The sequence below is a fragment of the Orycteropus afer genome, unplaced genomic scaffold, assembly GCF_000298275.1.
Source record: "Orycteropus afer afer isolate SDZICR_OR568_19922 unplaced genomic scaffold, OryAfe1.0 scaffold00069, whole genome shotgun sequence".
Taxonomy (NCBI): domain Eukaryota; kingdom Metazoa; phylum Chordata; class Mammalia; order Tubulidentata; family Orycteropodidae; genus Orycteropus; species Orycteropus afer.
In genome coordinates this window covers 10,180,904-10,202,523 of record NW_006921656.1, presented here as the reverse complement: position 1 = coordinate 10,202,523, position 21,620 = coordinate 10,180,904, and the positions used below count along the sequence as shown (strand labels likewise).

General features: G+C 42.5%; 1 protein-coding gene across 1 annotated transcript in view; it reads left to right on the top strand.

The window, feature by feature from the left end:
• EFR3A (EFR3 homolog A) overlaps window positions 1-21,620 on the top strand; it is a 111,737-nt gene that overhangs the window by 46,920 nt on the left and 43,197 nt on the right. Inside the window, exons 4-10 of the mRNA XM_042780910.1 lie at window positions 1,488-1,638; window positions 3,811-3,932; window positions 7,904-8,053; window positions 9,773-9,910; window positions 11,904-11,982; window positions 14,543-14,678; window positions 16,917-17,084. Of these exons, the coding sequence (XP_042636844.1) occupies window positions 1,488-1,638; window positions 3,811-3,932; window positions 7,904-8,053; window positions 9,773-9,910; window positions 11,904-11,982; window positions 14,543-14,678; window positions 16,917-17,084 (944 nt within the window). The remainder of the gene's footprint in view (window positions 1-1,487; window positions 1,639-3,810; window positions 3,933-7,903; window positions 8,054-9,772; window positions 9,911-11,903; window positions 11,983-14,542; window positions 14,679-16,916; window positions 17,085-21,620) is intronic.

Below are 21,620 nucleotides of genomic sequence, written 5' to 3'. Positions count from 1 at the left end.
ATGTCAGTCTTGAGGGTAATACCTGCTGATATAGTATCTTTGGAAAATCCCTCCTAGGCCACATCATGCTATAAATTATTTTGCCATCTGGCCAGGCAAGAATAACACATGGACGATACAGCATTGTAGTATTTTATGAAGAAATGTGTAATAATTACCTAGGTGCTGTGGCTTTTTTCCTTTTCTGGAATAAATAGGCTCGTGTGAATAGACTCACGTTAGTTAATGGGGTTGCCTGTAGCTAAATCACCCACTAGTTTTTGAGGCTTCTCAATGGAAAATTAATAGAAATTGATTCCCTTAATCTGTCAATGTGTGTGATACTGTCATTTTAAAATCAATCTCTAAGCTGAAGACAAATAGAAAGATCTTGCTAACCAATTATTTTTTTATGGATTGTCACACTTGGGGATTTACCTATCAGGGAGAGAAGAGAGAACCGTGTTGGGTTTAGACAGGAGATTACAAAGGTGAGCCTGAGGCGTGGTGGTTTGGAGACGTGCAGCCTCTCCTCCTCCCTGTAAACAAAGCCTGCCATCTCAGTCAGCCCACTGCGTGCACTTAAACAGTGGTAGCGCACAGTGGGGATTCAGAATACTAGCCCGTGCTGTTGTTTCGTGATTCCAGTTTCTTAGAGTTACTCTCCAACAGAAAACGTCGACTTTCCCTAGCCCCATGCTTTTCCCTGCTTGCTCCATTTTACTGAGTCTTGGCATAAACAGTTTTATTGCTGCTTGTTGAAGGAAGGTTAATCTAATACCTGCATTTCTGTTTTGAGTACACAATTTAGGATCTGATGGACCGTAAAGTAAAATTGATGAAACATTTTCTTAGAATATTTTGTTGTCAGAACTGTTTATTCAGATTTACCGATACGAGTTGACTTTGCTGGGACTCTTAGGCATGCTGTTGATAATAACTATATTGGATCAGATATAGAGAAATATGATGAGAAAAGTCTGGAAAATAGAAAATGTCCATGTTTACAAAGAAGGATGTACACAGCAGGAATAGTAAGGAAGCTTTGAAAGAGGTTTTGTGGAAGGAGGAATGGAGCAGTACCAGTAGCGTGTCGTGTCTGTGTTCTCGAGCACGAGGACTGTTTCATCATCTGCGAAGGTCGCTAGGGATCCCTGGATGGTGCAGTCACCATGCCTGGCTGCTACCCCAAGGGTGGGGATTGCAGTCCACCAGGAGGTTCTGCAGAGGAAAGGCCTGGTGATCTGCTTTCAGAAACTCAGTCATTGAAAACCCTACAGGACCACAGTTCTGCTCTGATGCACACAGGGTCCCCGTGAGTCAGCGTCAGCCTGGTGGTAGCTGGTTGTAAGATCATTAGTTCTGTGTGACAATTTAGAAGGTACTAAAATTTGTCTTTTTTTGTTCCTTGTGTTTAAAGAAGCTTATTTTAATTCTGTTAATGGAAAGCACTGATGGGACTTCAGAGAGCCAGCAAAGCCTTGACGTTCTTTTTCTCTTATGCTCAGGTATGTTTTAATTGCTATGGAGGCATTGGATCAGCTTCTCATGGCTTGTCATTCTCAGAGCATCAAGCCATTTGTGGAGAGCTTTCTTCATATGGTAGCAAAGCTGCTGGAATCAGGGGAACCAAAGCTACAAGTACTTGGAACCAATTCTGTGAGTAAGACCATTTTCTTACGAGGTAAAAGTTTAATTAGCGTAAACAAACAAAAATTCACTGCTGTGGAGTTGATTCCGACTCATAGCGACCCCTCCTTGGGTTTCCAAGGGAACATCTCCATGGAAGTAGGTTGCCCAATCTTCTTTCCAAGGAGTGGCTGGTGGGTTTGAACCGCCAGCCTTCTGGTTAGCAGTTAATGTGTAAGGCACTACGCCACCAGTGTAACTAGTATAACTAGTGTTAATTCTCTTCTCAGAATGTCTTCACATTTTTCAGGAAGTTTCCTATAAATCTCACATTCACAAGGAATCCTTTAATGTTTTGAATTATTTATTTTATACATTAGAAAATTGGGAGCAGACTATGTAGGGCGTTTCTAGGTGGAGCGTATGGTTAACACACTCGGCTGCTAACTGAGAAGGTGGAGGTGCAAGTATCCCAGAGGTGCCTTGGAAGAAAGGCCTGGTGTTTGCCTCCAAAAAGCCAGCCGTTGAAAGCCCTAAGGAGCACATGAGACATCAAAGGGCACCAGGGAGTCACAGTTGACTGGATGGCAGCTATTTTGCTGGTCATTGTGCACAGAGCTTTTGTGCAGTTTTTTCATTTATGTTTTTGGAGCATATTCCCATGTCATTCAGTGTTTCTTTTTAGGAAAAGTGTGAGCAGTTGGTTTAATCCTCTGAGAATCTCTCCGTATGGTCAGTGTGTGTAGCTCAGGAACTTTGAAAATGGAGAGGCAGGGCCTTGGGCTGTAATGCCAGTTTCACCACTTGGAAGCTGTGTTACTTTGGCCGCATGACTTAGCTTCTGACCTTCTGTGTTCCTGTCGTAACATGGGACGGTGGCATGTCATGACTCGTGGCACAGATGAGGTAGTTGAATCTGAACCAGGATGGTGTGGCTCCTCTCTGACACCCGTGAGCATGTAAAACATAATGTAAAGCAGATGCCTTAGCTTTATCTCACTTCCAGATACCGTTGTGTCAGTATTTCATTTGTTCAAGTTTATTCTTCCCTGATTCCTGCTGTAGAGAAAATTTGACTTTACCTTTGAAAAGCCATCAGTCTGCTGTATCCTGACAGGTGTGTCTACATATAGATACTGACATTTCTAGTAAGTAAGTTAACAGCTTGTTTTAGTCTATTTTGTATCATCAATCATAAGATGAGTAAGAAATAAGAAAAAGAAAACTAGTGAGGAAAGAAACTGTCCATTGAGGACTCTCAGGGCCAGCTTTGTACCACACGTAGGATCTTTCAGATTAAAACTGTGCTTTAAGGACCCTCAGGCCCAGCCTGGTGCCACACGTTGTTGTTAGGTGCTGTCAGATCAGGTCGTTCAGTCTCCTGGACGCGTGGCCGGCTCTGGCTCTCGCTCCCCCACGCTCGCTTTCTCGCTCTCGCACGTGCTCTCACGCTTGCTTTCGTGTTGCTCCTTCCCTCCCTCTCTCTGTCTCTAATCATTGGAAAGGATACAGGATAAATTGTAGCATCTCATTATTTTTCTTTTCTGTTGAATTCTTATCATGTTCCCTTGAGTTTCTGCCCATCTCGCGTGTCCCATCTTACCGCGTAAATGTTATTCATTCATGGGCTATATAGCGGGTGTCAGAGATTTCTTTCCCACGATTAGGAATCGAGTTCCCTAGAGGTTGAGGCCGCTGTGAGGTGCCACGGAGCCATTATCAGCCCGTAGGGATGTGGATGGCTGCAGGGTAGACTTCCTTCTGGAGCAGGTGCCCCATCAGGACCTCGACTCAGAAGTTACAGTTACTGTTGTTAAAGCTTTATCCTTGATTGCTGAAAGGTCATTACTGAAATGTCTGTGTGTGGTAACTGTATTTCACTTGCTTCTCACTTGGATAAACCAAAAGCCAAACTTACTGCCGTTGAGTTGATTCCAACCCAGAGTGACCCCCACTGAGTTTCCAAGGCTGTAAATCTTTATGGAAGGAGACTGCCTCATCCTTCTTCTGCAGAGTGGCTAGTGGATATGAACCACTGACTTTTTGGTTAGCAGCCAAATGCCTTACCCACTATGCCACCAGAGCTCCTTTCTTATTTGGATATTTATTGTTAATTTAGCAGGTAAGTCATGCAAAGCAATGTGCTTGTTCCATATTTTTGAAAAGGTGGTGAAACATTGATGTTGCTGTTTTTGTTTTTAGTTTGTCAAATTTGCGAATATCGAGGAAGACACACCTTCATACCACAGGCGTTACGACTTTTTTGTGTCTCGGTTCAGTGCTATGTGTCACTCCTGCCACAGTGATCCAGAGACACGAACAGAGTATGTATTGTTATTCTTACTGGTTTACTGTCAGAGAGTACTGCTGAATACTGTGCTTACATGTACTATGTAATTATTGCCAAGGGAAATGGGAAAACACACATTTTATTCCTAAAACATGACTTTCCTTTATTCTTACAAGTTAATAACAGCTGACCAGAGTGACAAAGTCCAGGGTGGTTTCCCAGTTCACTCAGCTTAAAATAAGTCTCTGCTGTGGCCTGGAATGCTCCTCCTGCCTGACTGCCAGCCCTGCCGTCCGCTGCTCCCCAATCCATTCACTTGGACCCCATGCTCCTCCTGCCTGACTGCCAGCCCTGCTCACTCCTTTCACATGGACCCTGTGTTCTGTTCCTTGAACACTAAGATGCTGTCCTCCTCCAAGGCTGTGGACTCACTGTTCTCTCTGCCTGGAACAGTCTCCAGATATCAGCATGGCTTAGCACCTCCCTTGTTCAGATTTCTGTTCAGATGAAACCTTTCAAGAGAATCTTCCTTTGGGCATTTATTGGATACCTGCCTGATTGGCTCCTTCTGTCCCCAGTGACCCCTTGTCTCTTATCACATCTGTGTCCCCGAGGCACTTGTCCAGAGAGATCCGTGAGTCTGTTCCTCTGTGGAGCTGGAGCTCCCGAGGAACAGGGCTCTGTCTACTGTTTTCTTAGCATGTTGAGGAGCATCTGGCACATACTGGGCCTTTGTGCGTATGTTTGGAATGAATACAGATGAGTTGAGTGAATGGATGTGCGTTAATGAATTGAGTCACTGTCACTCTGAGGTGGTCATGACACATGATTAGGGCATTTTAAAGCATTTTGTGTGGATGTCTCCTTGTAATCTACAACCAAATACTTACCTGCAACTGTCACTACGGGTTGATACCTGTGTAGAAATGAGGAACTTTAAAGAAGTAAAGGCAAAATGGCCTTGGTACCTGAGAAGGTGGTTTGAGATGAGCATAGAACGACCCAACCCTGGGGACTCGGACGTGTGGGCACTTCATAGTTAGATTCACTATGTTTTGTCATTTTTATTTTACAATAACGGAATGAGGAGAAGTGGAACACAGATTTTACGTGGATTGTAGTTGATCTGGACAAAAGACAACAAGCGTAGAAGTTATTTTAACTTGAAGAAAACTGAGAGGTGATTAACTGTCATTCTCAGATGCCAGATTGAGTTTCTGTGTCAGATGCTGTGAGTGTATTTCTTCCTCAACATGAGGCAGAATAGTAGAGCTGCTTCAGAGTCTTTTATTATGAGGTAGAAGGCCTCAGAGGTCAACATGTCTAGTTACCATATAATGATTAATTTCTCGTATCTCCCAGTTACCATTACAGTCTTCTTTTCCTCCTTAAAGGGTATTGGTAAATGTTCTTTCAAATCGTTCCATGTTCTCAAATGATGGTAAGCCATCAGCAGGACAAAGAGATACAAATAAGATTGTTGTTGTTGTGTGCCGTCGAGTCAGACCCAACTCACAGCGACCCCTCCTTGGGTTTCCGAGGCAGTATCACTACGGAAGTAGATTGCCCAACCTTCCTTCCGAGGAGTGGCTGGTGGGTTTGAACCGCCAGCCTTCTGGTTAGCAGTCAAGTGCCTTAGCCACTATGCTACCAGAACTCCTACGAATAAGATTAGTACAGAGCAAAGGAAATGGCAGTGTGTCCTCAGATGTTAACATTTTTGTTTTCTTGAAAATACAGAAAATTATTCAGAATGTAGTTTGCTTTTCTGTTTACTCTTATCAGGCCTAACAGATTAAACAGTTTCTAGATCCTGGTTAAAATGAGTTTCGCGTGTAAACCAGTGTAGGTGCAAGTGTCTGTGATCTCCGCAGGTTATGAAAAGATGCGTTTCAGACACTCAGCCTTGTCCCAGGCAGCTTGATTTTAGGTGTGGAGCTCCCCCTAGTGAAGTGTATTGTTCAACTTATTTTCATTTAATGTTTTTCACTGTTTAAGCAAGGGGTTTTAGTACTTAGACCAAACTGAAGGACTTTCCATTATGATAGTTGAAATTTTAAAATGCCAACTTCCCATATGAAACAGATAAATAAACCAGAGTGCTTCTGGATGCTTACAGGGTTTGATTTTCATTTTTCTTCCTTTGCCTAAAATAACTTATATTTATATTCCCTTTTAGGTTTTAACTTTGAGGCTTATTGTCAGTCCTTTTATCAGTCCGTGGGGAGTTGGGGGTGGTGGGAGACAAGGATAACTGTCAAGGTTTCCTTAAAACGTCTGCATTGCAGATGCTGGGCCCCATTTGTATGGCGTGCACCTTGGTCTCACGCTAAGATCCCACAGCTCTGGTGGAAGTGGTCACTGTCACCCTTGTCCTGATCCTCACCGTGACTGGCAGCCACAGCAGGAGCAGCGGGTGCTTGTTCAGTTCTCCTTGTGTGCTCCTTGTTGCCTCAGCACTTTGCCGGAATTAACTCATTCAAGTCCCAGACACTCCCTGTGCTGCAGGCCCTGCAGTTGTCCTGGGTACTGATGGGGAAATTGCTTTGGAGCGCGCAGCTGGCTGTGCTGCTTCAGCCAGACCCAGTCTGGACAGGACCCCAGCTGTAGAGCTGGGCTAGCGATCAACAGTCCTTGCCTCCCTACCTGGGCGTCAGCACCTGCCGCTGCTTCATTCAGGCTCCTGTGTCGCAAGGTGTGAGCTGCCCCTTTGTGGCATTTTGTGTGGCTGTATGTTCTGTACCATCTTGTGTTAGACTCCAAGGGTGCAACAGAGAAGCAGGCCAAGCCTTTGTTAGAAGTCTTGGCCTTCACCTCCCCAAGGAGCAGAGGTTTATAAAGCAGACACCTTTTGTCGTACAGCTGGGTTTGCCCATGTGCAGTAGGTGTATGGGCGCCTCTCAAGCCCTTGTTTACGCTTTAGAAAGCAGGGTGTATAGATGTTTCAAAGTTGATAAAATGTGTCTTTCAGACTCCACTTTCCTCTCCTCCCTGGTCCGGTGTCATGTCACTGCCACGTGTCATTCCCCACTCGCTGCCCCAAACGCCTGCACTAGTTGCCCACGGCTTTGTTAAGCAGTAGCACCTTCCTCCTCGTGTCTTTCATTCTTTTCGTCCAGTTAAAGTTTTTGGAAGATGATGCTTGGTAAGCTGCATAATCCTCAAATTGGTCAATGTTTCAGGTATTAGGGAAAAAAAAAAGAAGTAGAAAACAATGAAATTTGGCCCAAGGGACAAACAGGGTAATTGGACCATAGGTCAGCTCTGTTTCAGAAGTTCTTGCCCAGCTTCTGTAAGCTGGTTTCATGTCTCGTCTTCCCAATCTTAAGCTGACAGATGATGTTGAAGAAGAGCGAGAAATTGCTTGAGGAAGTCTGAGCTCTGGGTTAGGTGGGAGGCCTGAGCACCGTTCTGTCTCTGTCACACATGTATGTGACTCAGAGCGTCTTGACTCCATTTTCATGGTTCTCATTGGTTGTCCCTTCAAAGACCCACACTTCCAGTTTTGCATCTTGGTGGACTGAGGGAGGTGCGGTGCAAGGGAAGCCTGAGAAGTGTTTGGGGTGTCAGGGCCCGTGGAGACTGTGTTCCCTGAGCTGCTGAGGCTTTCCCACGAGCAGTGGAGAGGAAGGAGCTCACAATTGTTTGAGTTGTCATCATCCTTCAGGGAGACAGACCTAACAAAAGCCAGAGTACTTTTGATTAAATTATTTTTGCTGAAAATTAATTCCCAGACTAAGTATTTCTAGATCTCTGTATTTCCTGATCTTCTTCAACTTTGAATCTTGATTTTTCAAAGATGCTGTTGAAAATGAGCCTCTTTTAGAAGTGCTGTGTCTTTGTGTCCCTCTCAGATCTTTGGGATTTTAATTTCTCAGATTTGCTGCTGATTATTTTTATTCTAATAACTTGAGATGACAACAGTTGCTTCGTAGCCGTTCCTTCAGTGAGACAGGCAGGCTTGTTAAATAGCCTTTCTTTTATGGCTAAGGTTTTCTCTTACAGAATCCGAATTGCTGGGATAAGGGGTATTCAAGGAGTGGTTCGCAAAACGGTTAATGACGAACTTCGAGCTACCATCTGGGAGCCGCAGCATATGGACAAGATCGTGCCATCCCTGCTGTTTAACATGCAGAAGACAGAAGAGGTGGACAGGTACTGAGTGAAAGACATTAGGGCTGAGGCCACAGGGACTGTATGTTTGCGCGTGCGTGCTTGCTAGGATAAGTTTCGTCTTTAGCATTATATGAATAGTAATTTACAGTTACGTGGCTAAAAATGTGTTCTTTCTGGAAAAATTATTGATCTTTAGTGATCCCATAGGCTTTATTTACTAAAAAAAGTACAGTCTTATTGATTTGTTTCAGAATAAATTTTATTAAAGTTTCTTAAAGCTGCAAGTCTGAGAAAGAGACAGCTGACCATTGTCATTCATTAGAGCTCTGGCCTGCTTCCTCCTGGAGAGGTAGAGCTAAGTGACTACTAGTGACAGTAGTGGTAATAATGCTGACAGTCATTCCACCAATAGCAGTGCTGATAGCTGTTCAGTATATTGTACTTCTTTTCAGAAAAACATTAGATGCCGTTCGTTTCTGATTCATTCTTTGAAGGTGTTTTGGACAGGAATATTGTTTGGGGACATAGGCTGCTTTTGTTTTCCCCATGTCATCCAGTTACACTGAGAATTCTGTACTTGCGCTATTTCAAGTCCCGTGACATGCTCCCTCTACTCTCCTGTTGCCACACACGGTAGTGATGTGTGATGGCCTCTTGAGAATCAGGCCTTCCTGATTCTTCCAGTGTGAAGAGGAAATCAGAGTCAAATTTGAAAGATTGTGTAGTTCTGAAATTTAAAATTTCCTGATAATTTTGATGATTACATGTGCAATTTCAAAGTAAAGTGGTCTAGAAGAAGTAAAAATTAAAATAAGACTAACTCTGTGGAGCGCTTACATGTTCTTCTAAGTTTATATGCTAATTTAGGGAAAGCCATGTTGAATTCCTTAGATGTGACTGTTTACCAAAGACTTCTGTGTATACTTCTTTTCTAATTCCAAACCAAGACCCAAACTCACTGCCATCAAGTTGATTCTGATTCATAGCAACTGCCTTTGGGTTTCCAAGGTAGTAAATCTTTACAGAAGTAGATTGCCCAGTCTTCCTTCTGCAGAGTGGCTGGTGGGTTTGAACCGCCAACCTTCTGGTTAGCAGTCATATGCCTTAGGCATTTACACCACCACAGGTCCTTGCTTTTCTAATTAGCTTTTGAAATTTATTTTTTATTCACAGGCTGTATCATATGGTTTTCACTTAAATTTTTTTTGCCTACCTTCAGTTAAACAAAGGAGCTCTGGTGTGCAGTGGTTAAAGCATTTCGGCTCCTAACCAAAAGGTCATCGGTTTGAATCCACCAGCCACTCAGCAGAAGAATGAGGCAGTCTGCTTCTGTAAAGAGTGCAGCCTTGGAAACCCTATTAGTTCTACTCTGCCCTGCAGGGTTGTGATGAGTTGCGGTCACCTCCATGACAGTGGAGTTGTTCGTTTGTTTGTTTGTTTGTTTACAGTTGATTGTTGTTCTTACTACACTTTAGCTTTAGACCTAGAGAAGGGGGAAAGGAGCAGAAGAACACGCAGCCAAAGTTCTCTGCTGACCTAGAGGACGCACAATTGAACTTGGTTCTCCCTATTTGAAAGGTGATAGGATTAGCTTCAGTGGTGTTAAAGTCATAAAGGGAGAATGAAGGTTAAAAGTTATTTCAGGATAAAAGGGCATGCCGTTAGTATTTCTGAAAAGCAGTAGCTGTTCTCTTTAACTGTTGGAACCAGTTTTAGGGTGTTTATATTAGCTTTTGTTCTCTCTTTCTTTTCTTCCAGTCGAATAGGCCCGCCTTCCTCTCCTTCCGCAGCCGACAAGGAGGAGAACCCTGCTGTGCTGGCGGAGAATTGTTTCCGAGAATTACTGGGCCGAGCAACTTTTGGGAATATGAATAATGCCGTTAGGCCCGTGTTTGCGTGAGTCGTTGGGCCTTTACCTGTGGCTGGCAGTGTTGGCTGTATGTTCATTTACTTACAGGGGACACACCGTCTTCCGCCTGTGTGAGGAGGCCATTGATGGAACCAGTGTGATGTGTGAGAGCAGTGCAGGACTCAGATGTCACATATCTGAGTACTGGTTCAGCTGCTTAACTAGCTTTTTCCTCCTTAAAGGTGAAATATATAGTGTATGTAATAGCCTATGTGTTATTTAATGTGAATTTCCACTTACAAACTTTAAATTGAGTGTGTGTACCGAGACATGGAAAAAGCCTCTCAGTCTGATGAGCTCTGCTTGTCTCACTAATGTCTGTCGTCGGTGCCTCCTGTTCCTGGCTTCTGCTCTCTGGCTTTCCTTTTCCTGTTTGCTATTCACTTCTCTGAATAAATTTCACTTTATACCCAGTGACTAATCAGAGCAGGGATAGTTTGTACCTCATCGGTGTTTATCTTCCACACCCTCTGGGCAGAATCTGTTTGAGCTTTGAGTCTTTCCACACAGACGTAAATCTCAACCCTTTTGTTGAGCCTTTATTTCTAACTCAGTCATCATGTGATAGACCTAATATTTAACATTCTGCATAATTTCTGTGGATTTTTAATAGTCTTTCTTTTGTTAGTCATGTGCCTTGTTTTTTCTATTCCTAACTGTGTGTGTTGTGTTGTTAGGTGCTGTCGAGTTGGCTCTGACTCATAGCGACCCCATGTACAATAGAACGAAACCCTGCCCGGTCTGCCTGACTGTATAGCGTGTTTAGAGCAGTCCACGTGGAACATGCAGAATGCTTTATTTAGGGTAGATGTTCTCTGCAAGGGATTCAAGGTTGAGCTTTGTCTACAGTCCTCAAAATTATGTGAGAAATCTGAGAAGTTTGTGATCCAAAAACATTGAGCTCTTCTGCTTAAAGACTGTGGGCTCATGAGAATGCCCTCGGAAATGACCAGAATCAAGTCAGATCTAAGTAAAAGTGTATTTCCATGTTAATGTCCAGATAGGTAGTCTAGTCTCAGATTACACATTTGATTTTAATACATGTTCTAACTACAGAGGTCTCAACGATCTAGACAGCTGGCCTCTTGTGGAATTGCACGGAGGGACTCTTCTTTCTTGTGAGCTCTGACTTGTATTTAAACATGTTACTAGTGGCATGTGTTATACCAGGGTTTGGCAGTTGTGGGAAATACACTTGATCTCATTGTTCATGGATTCCATGTTTGCCAATTCAGCTACTCACTGAAATTGACTTGTGACCCCCAGATCAACACCTGCAGCACTTTCACGGTCATTTGTGAATATATGCAGCGGGGCAAGAAATTTGAGTCACATGATATACACGTTCCCAGTTGAGGTCAGCCACGGGACACTCTGCCTTCTTGTTGCATCTCATACTGTGAACAGGTGTCTTTCTCATGTTCTGTTTCTGGCACGTTCTCTGCACTTTTTGTTGGTGATTTCGCTATTTGAAACGGCCCCCAATTAATTGTAGTGTGAAGTACTCTTTAGTGCTCCTGAGCTCAAGAAGGCTGTGATGTGCTTCACAGGGAGAATACGTGTCTTGGATAAACTTACTTCAGACGTGAGTTACAGGGCTGTTGGCTGTGAGTTCACTGTTAATGAATCAGCAATATATAAAATAGAATGTCTGTAAACAGAAATGCTCTTAAAACAAGGCTGTGTATTAATTGGTTGATGAAAATGTGTCCAGAAGCTTGTGGGAACCTAACCTTTTCTTTCCCTTGGGGGAATGTCAGTATTCACTAAGTCAGTGTTTGTGGTGACTTTATACAACATCACTCCCTCCAACAACAGAAACCAGCCATATGTATCATATTTGTAGAAATGTAAATCTTGGCTTTCTTTTAGTTAGTATCCTTTTGACTGTTACACTTTGCATATTGTTGAGAGTTCTAGAGGAAAAACACTAAATAAAAATAGGTAGCTCTCAAAGTCATTTTTTATTGTTGTTTGCAGGCATTTAGACCATCACAAACTGTGGGATCCCAATGAATTTGCAGTGCATTGCTTCAAAGTTATAATGTATTCCATTCAGGTATGGCTCGGCTACCTGTTCTTTATCTTATATACGTGATGTGGGTGTATATAGCTGGCAGATCATCCCACAGATGGGACACTGTTGGGTATAAAAGCATGTTCACCATTTAACTCTGTTGTGTTGTTTCTTTTCTTTACCATTTATTTTCTTATTTGCCAAGATGAAAAGAAGAATAAAACGAAGTATTTTATGATGGTGCTCTTTACTGAGCTGCTGTATTTCACTGACAAACTCATGTTGGAATTCATATGTGTTTATAGGGGAGCTCTGGTAGCATAGTGTCTAAGGCACTTGACTGCTAACCAGAAGGCTGGTGGTTCAAACCCACCAGCCACTCCTCAGAAGGAAGATGGGGCAATCTACTTCCATAGTGATACTGCCTCGGAAACCCAAGGAGGGGTTGTTATGAGTCAGGTCCGACTCAACGGCACATAGCAATAACAACAACATGTGTTTATAGAAGCGTATAGCTGACATGTCATTGAGTATGTACCATGTGATTGGGTGTTCATGGAACCTAATGATAAAAATACTCTTACCTACTGCCAAGGACCACCTTGGGTTTTTTGTTTTTTTTTTCCCCAAGAGCTCAACAGACCCAGTTAGCTCTTCATTTCAGTGGAATCCAGGTCTCTTTTACACCATCTATATTGTTAATGCCCTGAAAAACTCATCTTGATTTTAAAAGAGGTAAGGTAGAAAGAAGCAGCACAGATGTTGGTATAGGCAGCACTAAGATTTGCATCCCAGATGTGCTGTTTACTAGTTGTATGATCTTGGGCAAGTTCATGTATGTTAAAATTGTATATTAAAATACCATTGTGTATATAATGCCATAAAAGTGCAAAACCAAACTCACTGCCATTGAGTTGATTTGACTCATAGCGACTCCTCCTTGGGTTTCCAAAGTGATATGTCTATGGAAGTAGGTTGCCCAGTCTTCCTTCTGAAGAGTGGCTGGTGGGTTTGAACTGCCAGTCTTCTGGTTAGCAGTCAAATGCCTTAGGCAAGTGCACCACCAGCGCTCCCATATGATATTCATAAATGTGTGTGTGTGTTTTATATACATATATAAATAATATTCATATATGTTGCTGTTATGTGCCGTTGAGTTGGACCCGACTCATAGTGATGACAACAATTTTTACCAAGGCAGACTGCCTCATCTTTCTGCTGAGGAACAGCTGGTAGGTTTGAACCACTGACTTTTTGGTTAGCAGTCAAATGCCTTAACCACTGCCCCACAAGAGTTTGTTGTTATATGTACTGTTCTGTATATAATTCCTGTCAATTAATTAAGAACCAGCTATGTCTTGTTCTTGTTGTTACGTGCCATCGAGTCGGACCTAACTCATGGCGACCCCTTCTTGGATTTCTGAGGCAGTATCACTGCTGAAGTAGATTGCCCAACCTTCCTTCCCAGGAGTGGCTGGTAGGTTTGAGCCACCAGCCCTCTGGTTAGCATTCAAGTGCTTTAGGTACTATGCTGCCAGAGCTCCTAGCTCTGTCTTATGACTGTGCTAATTACATTACGTGCTTTATCTCATTTAGTCCTTCTAAGCCTGTGAGGTAGATATTATTATCACCATTTTACAAGTAAGAAAACTGACCTTTAGAGAGGTTAAGTGACTTGCTTAAGAGCACAGGGGTATACCATCCTGAACATTAGGCCATGGGGGCTGTCTGTAGGTAGAGCCAGGGCCACCAGCAGGTTCTTTTTACAGTGTGGTGCAGGGTGGTAGACCCACTCCTGACTCGTGGGTATGTATGTAGGTTAAAAAGCCTTGCTACTCTGTTTAAAAATAAATAAGTCAATGACTGTTCGTTGGAGTTTGAATAAGCATTCATCTAGCTGTGCCTTTTTATTTAAGGCCTGCTGTCATGCACTAGGATTGACTAAATTCATTTTTATATGTGATAGAATTGCCTTTGTAAATTGCAAGTCTTCTGATACTTTCTTGATACAAACATCAGGTAGGTCCACTGTCAGGTCCTTGTTGATGAGGTGTTCTTTGGTAGTAGCTCTCTAATGAGATGAGTTTTGACCATCTAGCATTGTTAGGGGCCCACCCTAAGAAATAGTACTTATTTCTTAGGAAGGAAGAAGTGCTGGAAATGTCATAATCTATTTCTTTTTTAACATCATTTTGTCCTGTTATCAAATTACAACAGTGTATAAATGTTTATTGTCAAGAATTAGAAATTACAGAGAAATAGAAAGAGGATAAAAATTGCTCATAAGTCCCCTGAGAGGTAAACAGTATTAATGTGTATATGTGGTTCTTAGATAATGTTTACAAACCAGCTTGAACGTCATTGAACATAGTATTTTGCAGCTGGTTCTTCTCATTCCAGCCATCATAAATATCTCCTAGTGTCCCTATTTATTTCTCAAAAGCATGCTGGTTATTGGCTGCATAGCATCCCAAAACATGAACACACCTCTTTAGCCAGTGCCCTGTACCTGAACATGTCGGTGTCCCTCTTTTCCATTCTTAGGACCACCGCCACAATGAATGGATTCGCTCACAGTTGTGTGCTACTCTGTTCCCTTTAGGCTCAGTATTCTCACCATGTGATCCAGGAGATCCTAGGCCACCTCGATGCTCGTAAGAAAGACGCTCCACGGGTTCGAGCGGGCATCATCCAGGTCCTGTTGGAGGCTGTCGCCATTGCTGCGAAAGGCTCCATTGGTGAGTACCAGTGTGGCTGGTTCAGCAGAGGAACAGCAGTCCCTGGACACCCGCCTCTGGGAATACTGCCACGTAGTTCTTAATGTGGTGTAAGTTCTCCTGAAGTTTTAGTTTCATGTGCTTGTTCTCAGACATCTTTAATGCCTGGGTCAGCATTTTCCTTCACTTCCCCACTTCCCCTTAACTTCCTCCTTTTCCTTTAATAAAGGTTTTGTATGCAGTTATGTGCTAAACATTGAGGAGGATACAGATATAAGAAACATTGCTTACTTGGGGTTAGACGTTTGCATCTAATACTGTAGTACAAGGCAGAATTTGATCACATCAGGCCAGGGTTCGGAGTGGGGAGGGAAGAGGAGTTAGTGTGAGCAAATAATTATGTAGTCCATTTTGACTGGAACGTGTGGTGGTCATCCATGTTGATGTCAGAGAAGTGGCTTTACATTGCACCAGACTGAACATACTTCTAGTTGACTGGCAATCTTTAAAGATTTCCTCTCATCTTCTTCAAAGGAGCCCTGGTGGTGAAATGGTTAAGCATTCAGCTGCTAATGGAAAGGCTGGTGGTTCAGATCCACTCAGAAGTTTCATGGGAAAAAAGACCTGGAAGTCTGTTCCCATAAAGACTACACCGAGGACACCACATGGGGCAGTTCCACTCTGTCACATGGAGGTGCTGTGAATTGAAAATCAACTCGATGGTGCAGAGCAACAAGTCTTTCTTAGAGATATGCTACAGGAAAATTTACCTGGCAACAAAATATAAGGAGAGTTAGACCAGGTGGCTGTCATCGTCTGAGCATGATGGAAAGAACTTGACTTTGGATGGCAGCAGTGGAAATGGGAATGTAAAATCAACAGGATTTGCCAACTAACTGACTGTAGGGGAACAAAGAGAAAGGGCAGGATAGAGGTCACAGTATTTCACCTGCGTGTGATAAGAAGAAGAGACGGATCCATTATACCAAAAACTAAACCAAACCCACTGTCACTGAGTCAGTTCCGACTCATAGAGACCCCATTGGGTTTCCAAGGTGGTAAATCTTTACTGAAGTAGATTGCCTGGTCTTCCTCCACAGAGTATGTTGGGTTTGAACTGCTGACCTTCTGGTTAGCAGCCAAATGCCTTAGGCACTGTGCCACCAGAGCTCCTTGGATCCATTACAGAAACACACAGAAAGAGAATCTAGGTTCTTTCCTTCAAAATCAGAGTGGAAATCAGCTAAAAAAATTGTACTAGCTTTCTTTGGACCCATTTTATGTCTATAGATACAATACAGTGTCATTTAACTCCTTGGAAGGAAGGTTGGGCAATCTACTTCCATAGTGATACTGCCTCAGAAACCCAAGGAGCGGTTGCTGTGAGTCAGATCTGACTCAACGGCACATAACAACAACTTTGGATGTGGGCTTTTCATTATTTATCTTGTAACTTAAAGAGACAGAAGTAGCACATCATTTAATAGGAAAATTATTTAACTTGAAATGTGGGATGAAACACAGATGACATACTGAATCATCACTCTTTCTGAATATCTCTGTGTTGGGTACTCTGCTGGGATCTGTGCATTCAGAGAAGCATTTGCACATGGACACCTGTCGTGGAGGAGCTGAGAGTGGGAGGTGGAGATAAAACCCTTGATTAATATCATGTGATAGACTAATGGAAATGTGCAGAGGCTTTATGGAACCAAAAGCAGAGAGCTAGCTTCTGTCTAATAATTGAGACAAAGTCTTCCTTTTTCAGACTCAGAAGAGGCAAAATAAGTCTTCTGAGCTACAGTGAACTTCTTATCATAACTTTATGGATTCTGACCCAGTGGTCAAGTTAAATATTGAACCAGTACACATTAATTAGAACAGGCAAGATTAGATAGGTAGAAAGTTTGACAACTCTCATATGTGTGGACGGATAGGTCTGGTTTCTAGCAGAGAGTCAGACAGTGTTGTTCATGAAGCCCAGGGAGTATCGATAGGAGTCGCTGGCATAGGACCAGGCAGCATTTTGTTCTCTTAGACATAGAGTCACTGTGAGTCGGAGCCACCTGACAACAACAGTGTAGCTAGGAGACTTTCTTACTTATGTATTTCTCATTCACTTTCTGTCCTTCAAGTGGATTAATTCATAAATTATTATTTTCAGTTATTTAGAAAATACCATAAATGACTGTAAAGAAATCAGAGACTTGATTTGGGGGGCATGGTGCTGGAAACGTGTCTGCTCGCTGTCTCTTCCAGGTCCCACCGTGCTGGAAGTCTTCAACACGTTACTGAAGCACCTGCGTCTCAGTGTGGAGTTGGAAGCCAGGGACTTACAGGGAGGCTCCGTAGGCAGTGCCAACGTCAGCACAAGTTCCAAGGACAGTGATGAGAAGATCGTGCAGAATGCTATCATCCAGACGATAGGTGAGTCGGTTCCCTTGCTCCTACTAGGGTGCTTGTCAGAGGTGGATGGTAGTTAAGACTGTCCCAAGAACTTTTTACTGTGAAAATGAACAAGCATGTTTATATCAATTTGTGTGAATACACATGAAAGCAGGCAAGCTATCTTTCTGCTTTAAGCACTCCCCCATCTCTGGTCTAGAATTACCAGATCATATTTGAATGTAGCTGCATGATTGCTGTGACAATTTCAAACTCGGATTGTGTTCCTACCATGTAGCACCTAATTTCCAATGGTTACTCCTTGTTTCTTTAATAGTCCTGGAGATGGTTTATGTCTTTTGTATGTTAATTTTCCCACCAGTGGGCTACTTGTTTATAATAGGAATATTTACTACAAAGTTCTGCTTTGTCGTCTTGTTTCTAAGCTTTGATGTATGTATAGACGTGCATGCGTGCACCCCTGGTCAGCACCTGTTAATGAAGCTCTGGCAGGATGTGTGCACCTGTTACTGAAGCTATGTTAGGACGTGTTGGGACATCAGGATGCAGGGGAGACTCTGGTTGATCTGGTCAGTGCAGTACCACCAGTTCACATGTCAGGCACCTAGAAATTGTCCTCAGGAGGGCCAGGGCCCAGATGTGTTAAGTTCAACTACTTAACACATAGTAGGTGCTTAATTAAGAGAGATACTGGTATTGATTGAAAAGGCAAAATACAATAAAGATCACTATTCCCATGCATCTAAAAAAAGTGGAGACACTCACTGTTCACAACAGTAAGTTTCAGTGTGGAGTGAGCCTGACCTCTCTGGTGGCTCAAATGTATTTGGATTATTTGTGAATTTTCTGTGATGTAGCAAATCAATTTTATTTTGACATAATTAATTGCTTTAGTGACCTCCAGTTAGTTCAGTGTTACTGTTTCACTGTAGAATATTTAACATATTGATTCTCAAGCATTTGATTAGAAAATATATGCACAGCAGACTCAAGCACTGTTTCTGACACACATGTTCAGAACAACATGTGAGAATAAAACAGAAAAGCATGACAGTGTGGCGCAGCAGTTGTTTTTTTTTTTTTTTTTTTAAATCACACCTCTGAGTTCCTTCCTGATTTCCTTGAGATGTTCTCTGGATTCTGGTAGTTAGTAGAGCGTGTGGATATTCCCGCCGCTGGGCCATGGAACAAGGGCTGCTGTAGATACTGCACTTTACGCTATGAGGCCGTTGGCCAAGTCCTTCTTTTAAGAGCATGGAGATCTCTACTGTGTTGTTTCTGGGTCAGTAGTATTTCCCTTCAGCAATTCCAAATGGCACCGGGTATAAAGAGCAAGTTGCTTTCAAAGACTGTCTTCATTATTACTCGTTTGGATACTCCTGTGAAATTTTAAATAAAATAAATGTTTAAAGTATAGATTAGTTGCCTTTCTGTTCTGTTTTGATTTTCTTCCGTTTTTCAGCAGTCTTTTCATTAATTATCATCTCTGGAGGTATAGTGCCTAAGGCATTTGACTGCTAACCAGGAGGTTGGTGGTTCAAACCCATCAGCCACTCCATGGAAGGAAGACTGGGCAATCTACTTCCGTAAAGATTTACTGCCTCAGAAACTCAAAGGGAGTTGCTGCGATTCAGAATCAACTTGATGGCAGTCAGTTTTTTTTTTTCTCCCTTCCAGCTGGATTCCATTGATCATATACTTGGGAGAGAAAAATAAAAGTTTCCTTAGGACCATGGTTCCCAAACTTTGCTGCACATTGAAATTCTCTAGGAGTCTTTAAAAAGAATCCTGGCTTCCACTGCAGGTCTCTGATTTCGTTGGTTTGGAATGCAGCCTCGGCTTCAGGAGTGTCACATCTCCCCAGGTGATTCTGATATGCGGCAAAGTTTGGAAACCAGTGGATTAGGAGAAACTGTGCCACACTTTCTAAAAGCAGGAGATACAGTGATAAATTAATGTTGCAAGTGTTGCTGGATTCAGTCAGTCCCCAGGTTAGAACAGGATCCCATCCTCAGCTCGTCTTTAAGTCACATTTGTAGGTAAGTAGACAAAGGTGTATATGGTTCTTATTAACCTTGCTTTAGTGCCTTTTGAAAGCTCTGGTGGTGCAGGTGTTAAATGCTTGGCTGCTAACTGAAAGGTCATAGGTTTGAGCCTACCAGCTGCTCCATGGGTGAAAGGTGTGGTAGTCTGCTTCCGGGAGGATTTACAGCCTGGGGAAACCCTATGGGGCAGTTCTACTCTGTCCTACAAAGTTGCTGTAAATCAAAATCGACTTGATGGCAGTGAGAGATTTTTTTAAATGTTTTTTCAGTGATTTAAAAGCTGCATGTGCTGCAAATGAAAGTGATTGTCATGAAGAGTTTGTTGGGAGTAGGGGTTGGTTCAGTTGTTTCAGCCCAGCCAACCCCACTACCGTTGAGTTGATTCCGACTCATGGTAACCCTATAGGACAGAGTAGAAGTGCCTCATAGGGTTTCCAAGGCTATATATTTTTACAGGAGTGGACTGCCTTATCTTTCCTGTAGAGCAGCTGGTAGGTTTGAACTGCCCACTTTCTGGTTAGCAGCCCAATGCTTTAACCACACAACTATCAGAGCTCCTTCAGTTGGTTCAAAGTGAGGGCAGATTTACATGACCTTAAATGGCAAGTGCTCAAGTCAGAAGTTAGTAACCTGAGAACTTACTATACAGGGAGGTATGATGGTGCTTTGTTAACTGTTTCAGCTTGTAGCACAACAGTTGGTCAGCCTGTGTTGAGTCTCTACGTTAAACGGGAGGACATGCTACTTCATGTCCTATGGTAATAACGGACTTGCTTGGAATAGAAAATGACTGTCCAGTTTGATGAGTGTTAGGAACGTATCTAATTAGGTGTTTGGTAAGTTAAAAATCACTTATCTGGAGGAAGTCTAGAGTAATAATAGTGTCCCAATCCCATCCCACTAGCCATCAAGTCAATTTTGACTCATAGGGACCCTGTAGGACAGAGCAGAACTGCCCCATAGGGTTTCTAAGGCTGTAAATCTTTACAGAGACAGACTCTTCATCATTGTGCAGAGTGGCTGGTGGGTTCGAACTGCCGACTTTTCTTTAAATTTGGCAGCCAAATGCTTTAACCACTACATTACCAGAGCTTCTTAATAACAGCATAGGCTTTGGAAGTAAATAGCCCTTACCTCAAGCTTAGTGTCAGCTGTATACTTTCTTGTGTGAGTTTTCCACAAGGGGAAACTGAGGCTAATAATAGTTTCTAGACTTACAAGATTGCTGTGAAGATGCAGAGAGAATGCATCTAATGACTTTTCTTAACCCTAACAATGTGCATCTAATGACTTTCTTAAGCCTAACTATGTGCTCCTTTGGTGCTAGTTGGCTAATGATACTTTATGCAGATAAAGTAATGCTGGGATTGGGAGATTTTTACTGAAGGTGGGAAAAGTATGTGGTAATGGGAAGTGACTTATACTCCTGGGCTCAGTCACAGCGGTGGTGCATAGAGCAGTTTGGATTTGAATAAATAGATTATTAACTCCAGTAATAAAAGCTGAGGAGTTCAATGGAAAACCCAGTTCATTGTTAAAGAAATACAGAAAATGTGAAGTTTCTGTATTGATTAAGTTGCATTTTGAGCAATGAACAAAAATTGCCAAGATTTGATACCTGTTCTGATCTTTCAAAAGAAACAAGAAGGTGTGACGTTTGAGTAAATGGTTATTGAGTGTTGTAAATCTATGACCAGGAAGTAAATCGTTAAAAGCAACTACAGATGCGTTTAAAATACCCAAGAAGGAGAGCATGTGAGAAAAACAACAAGGGGATGGGAAGTGGTTTTTTTTTTTTTAATCATTTAAATGATGTTTGTTGAATTAAACCATGAGGTTCAACTGTGAACCTGCCTTGTTCTAATGAAACCTTCGAGCAATCCTGGGGAGCCAAGGTCGTGGGCTCTTTATTTCCTTTTTTACTAGACAGCCAAACTCAACCAAACTCACTGCCATCGAGTCAGATCCGACTCATAGCGACCCCTGCTTGGGTTTCCGAGGTGATACCGCTATGGAAGTAGACTGCCCCACCTTCCTTCCGAGGGGCGGCTGCCAGCCTTCTGGATAGCAGTCAAATGCGTTAGGCACTAAAGGTGGTCTAAACACTGGTTTCACTGGGACAAGCATTTAGCTCATCATGTTCGAACAACCTTTTTTTTTTTTCCGGAATTACCACCAAGAAGAATTTTCTTTCTTTCTTTCTTCCAAAATTTCAACCGACTCAAGTTGATGAAGATTTGCCACTATGGGCAACATGTGAAAGAATGTTTCAGACATTTATTATTTTATCTAAAAATAAGTCCATTATTATATATACCTTATAGTGTACATAATGGAATGATTTTGAACAAATGAAATCATAATGTCTTAGAATTATTATCGTTGTTGTTGTTAGTGCTGTCGAGTCGGATCCAACTCATAACGACCCCTCCTTGGTTTTCCGAGGCAGTATCACTACAGAAGTAGGATTGCCCAACCTTCCTTCCGAGGAGTGGCTGATGGGTTTGAACCG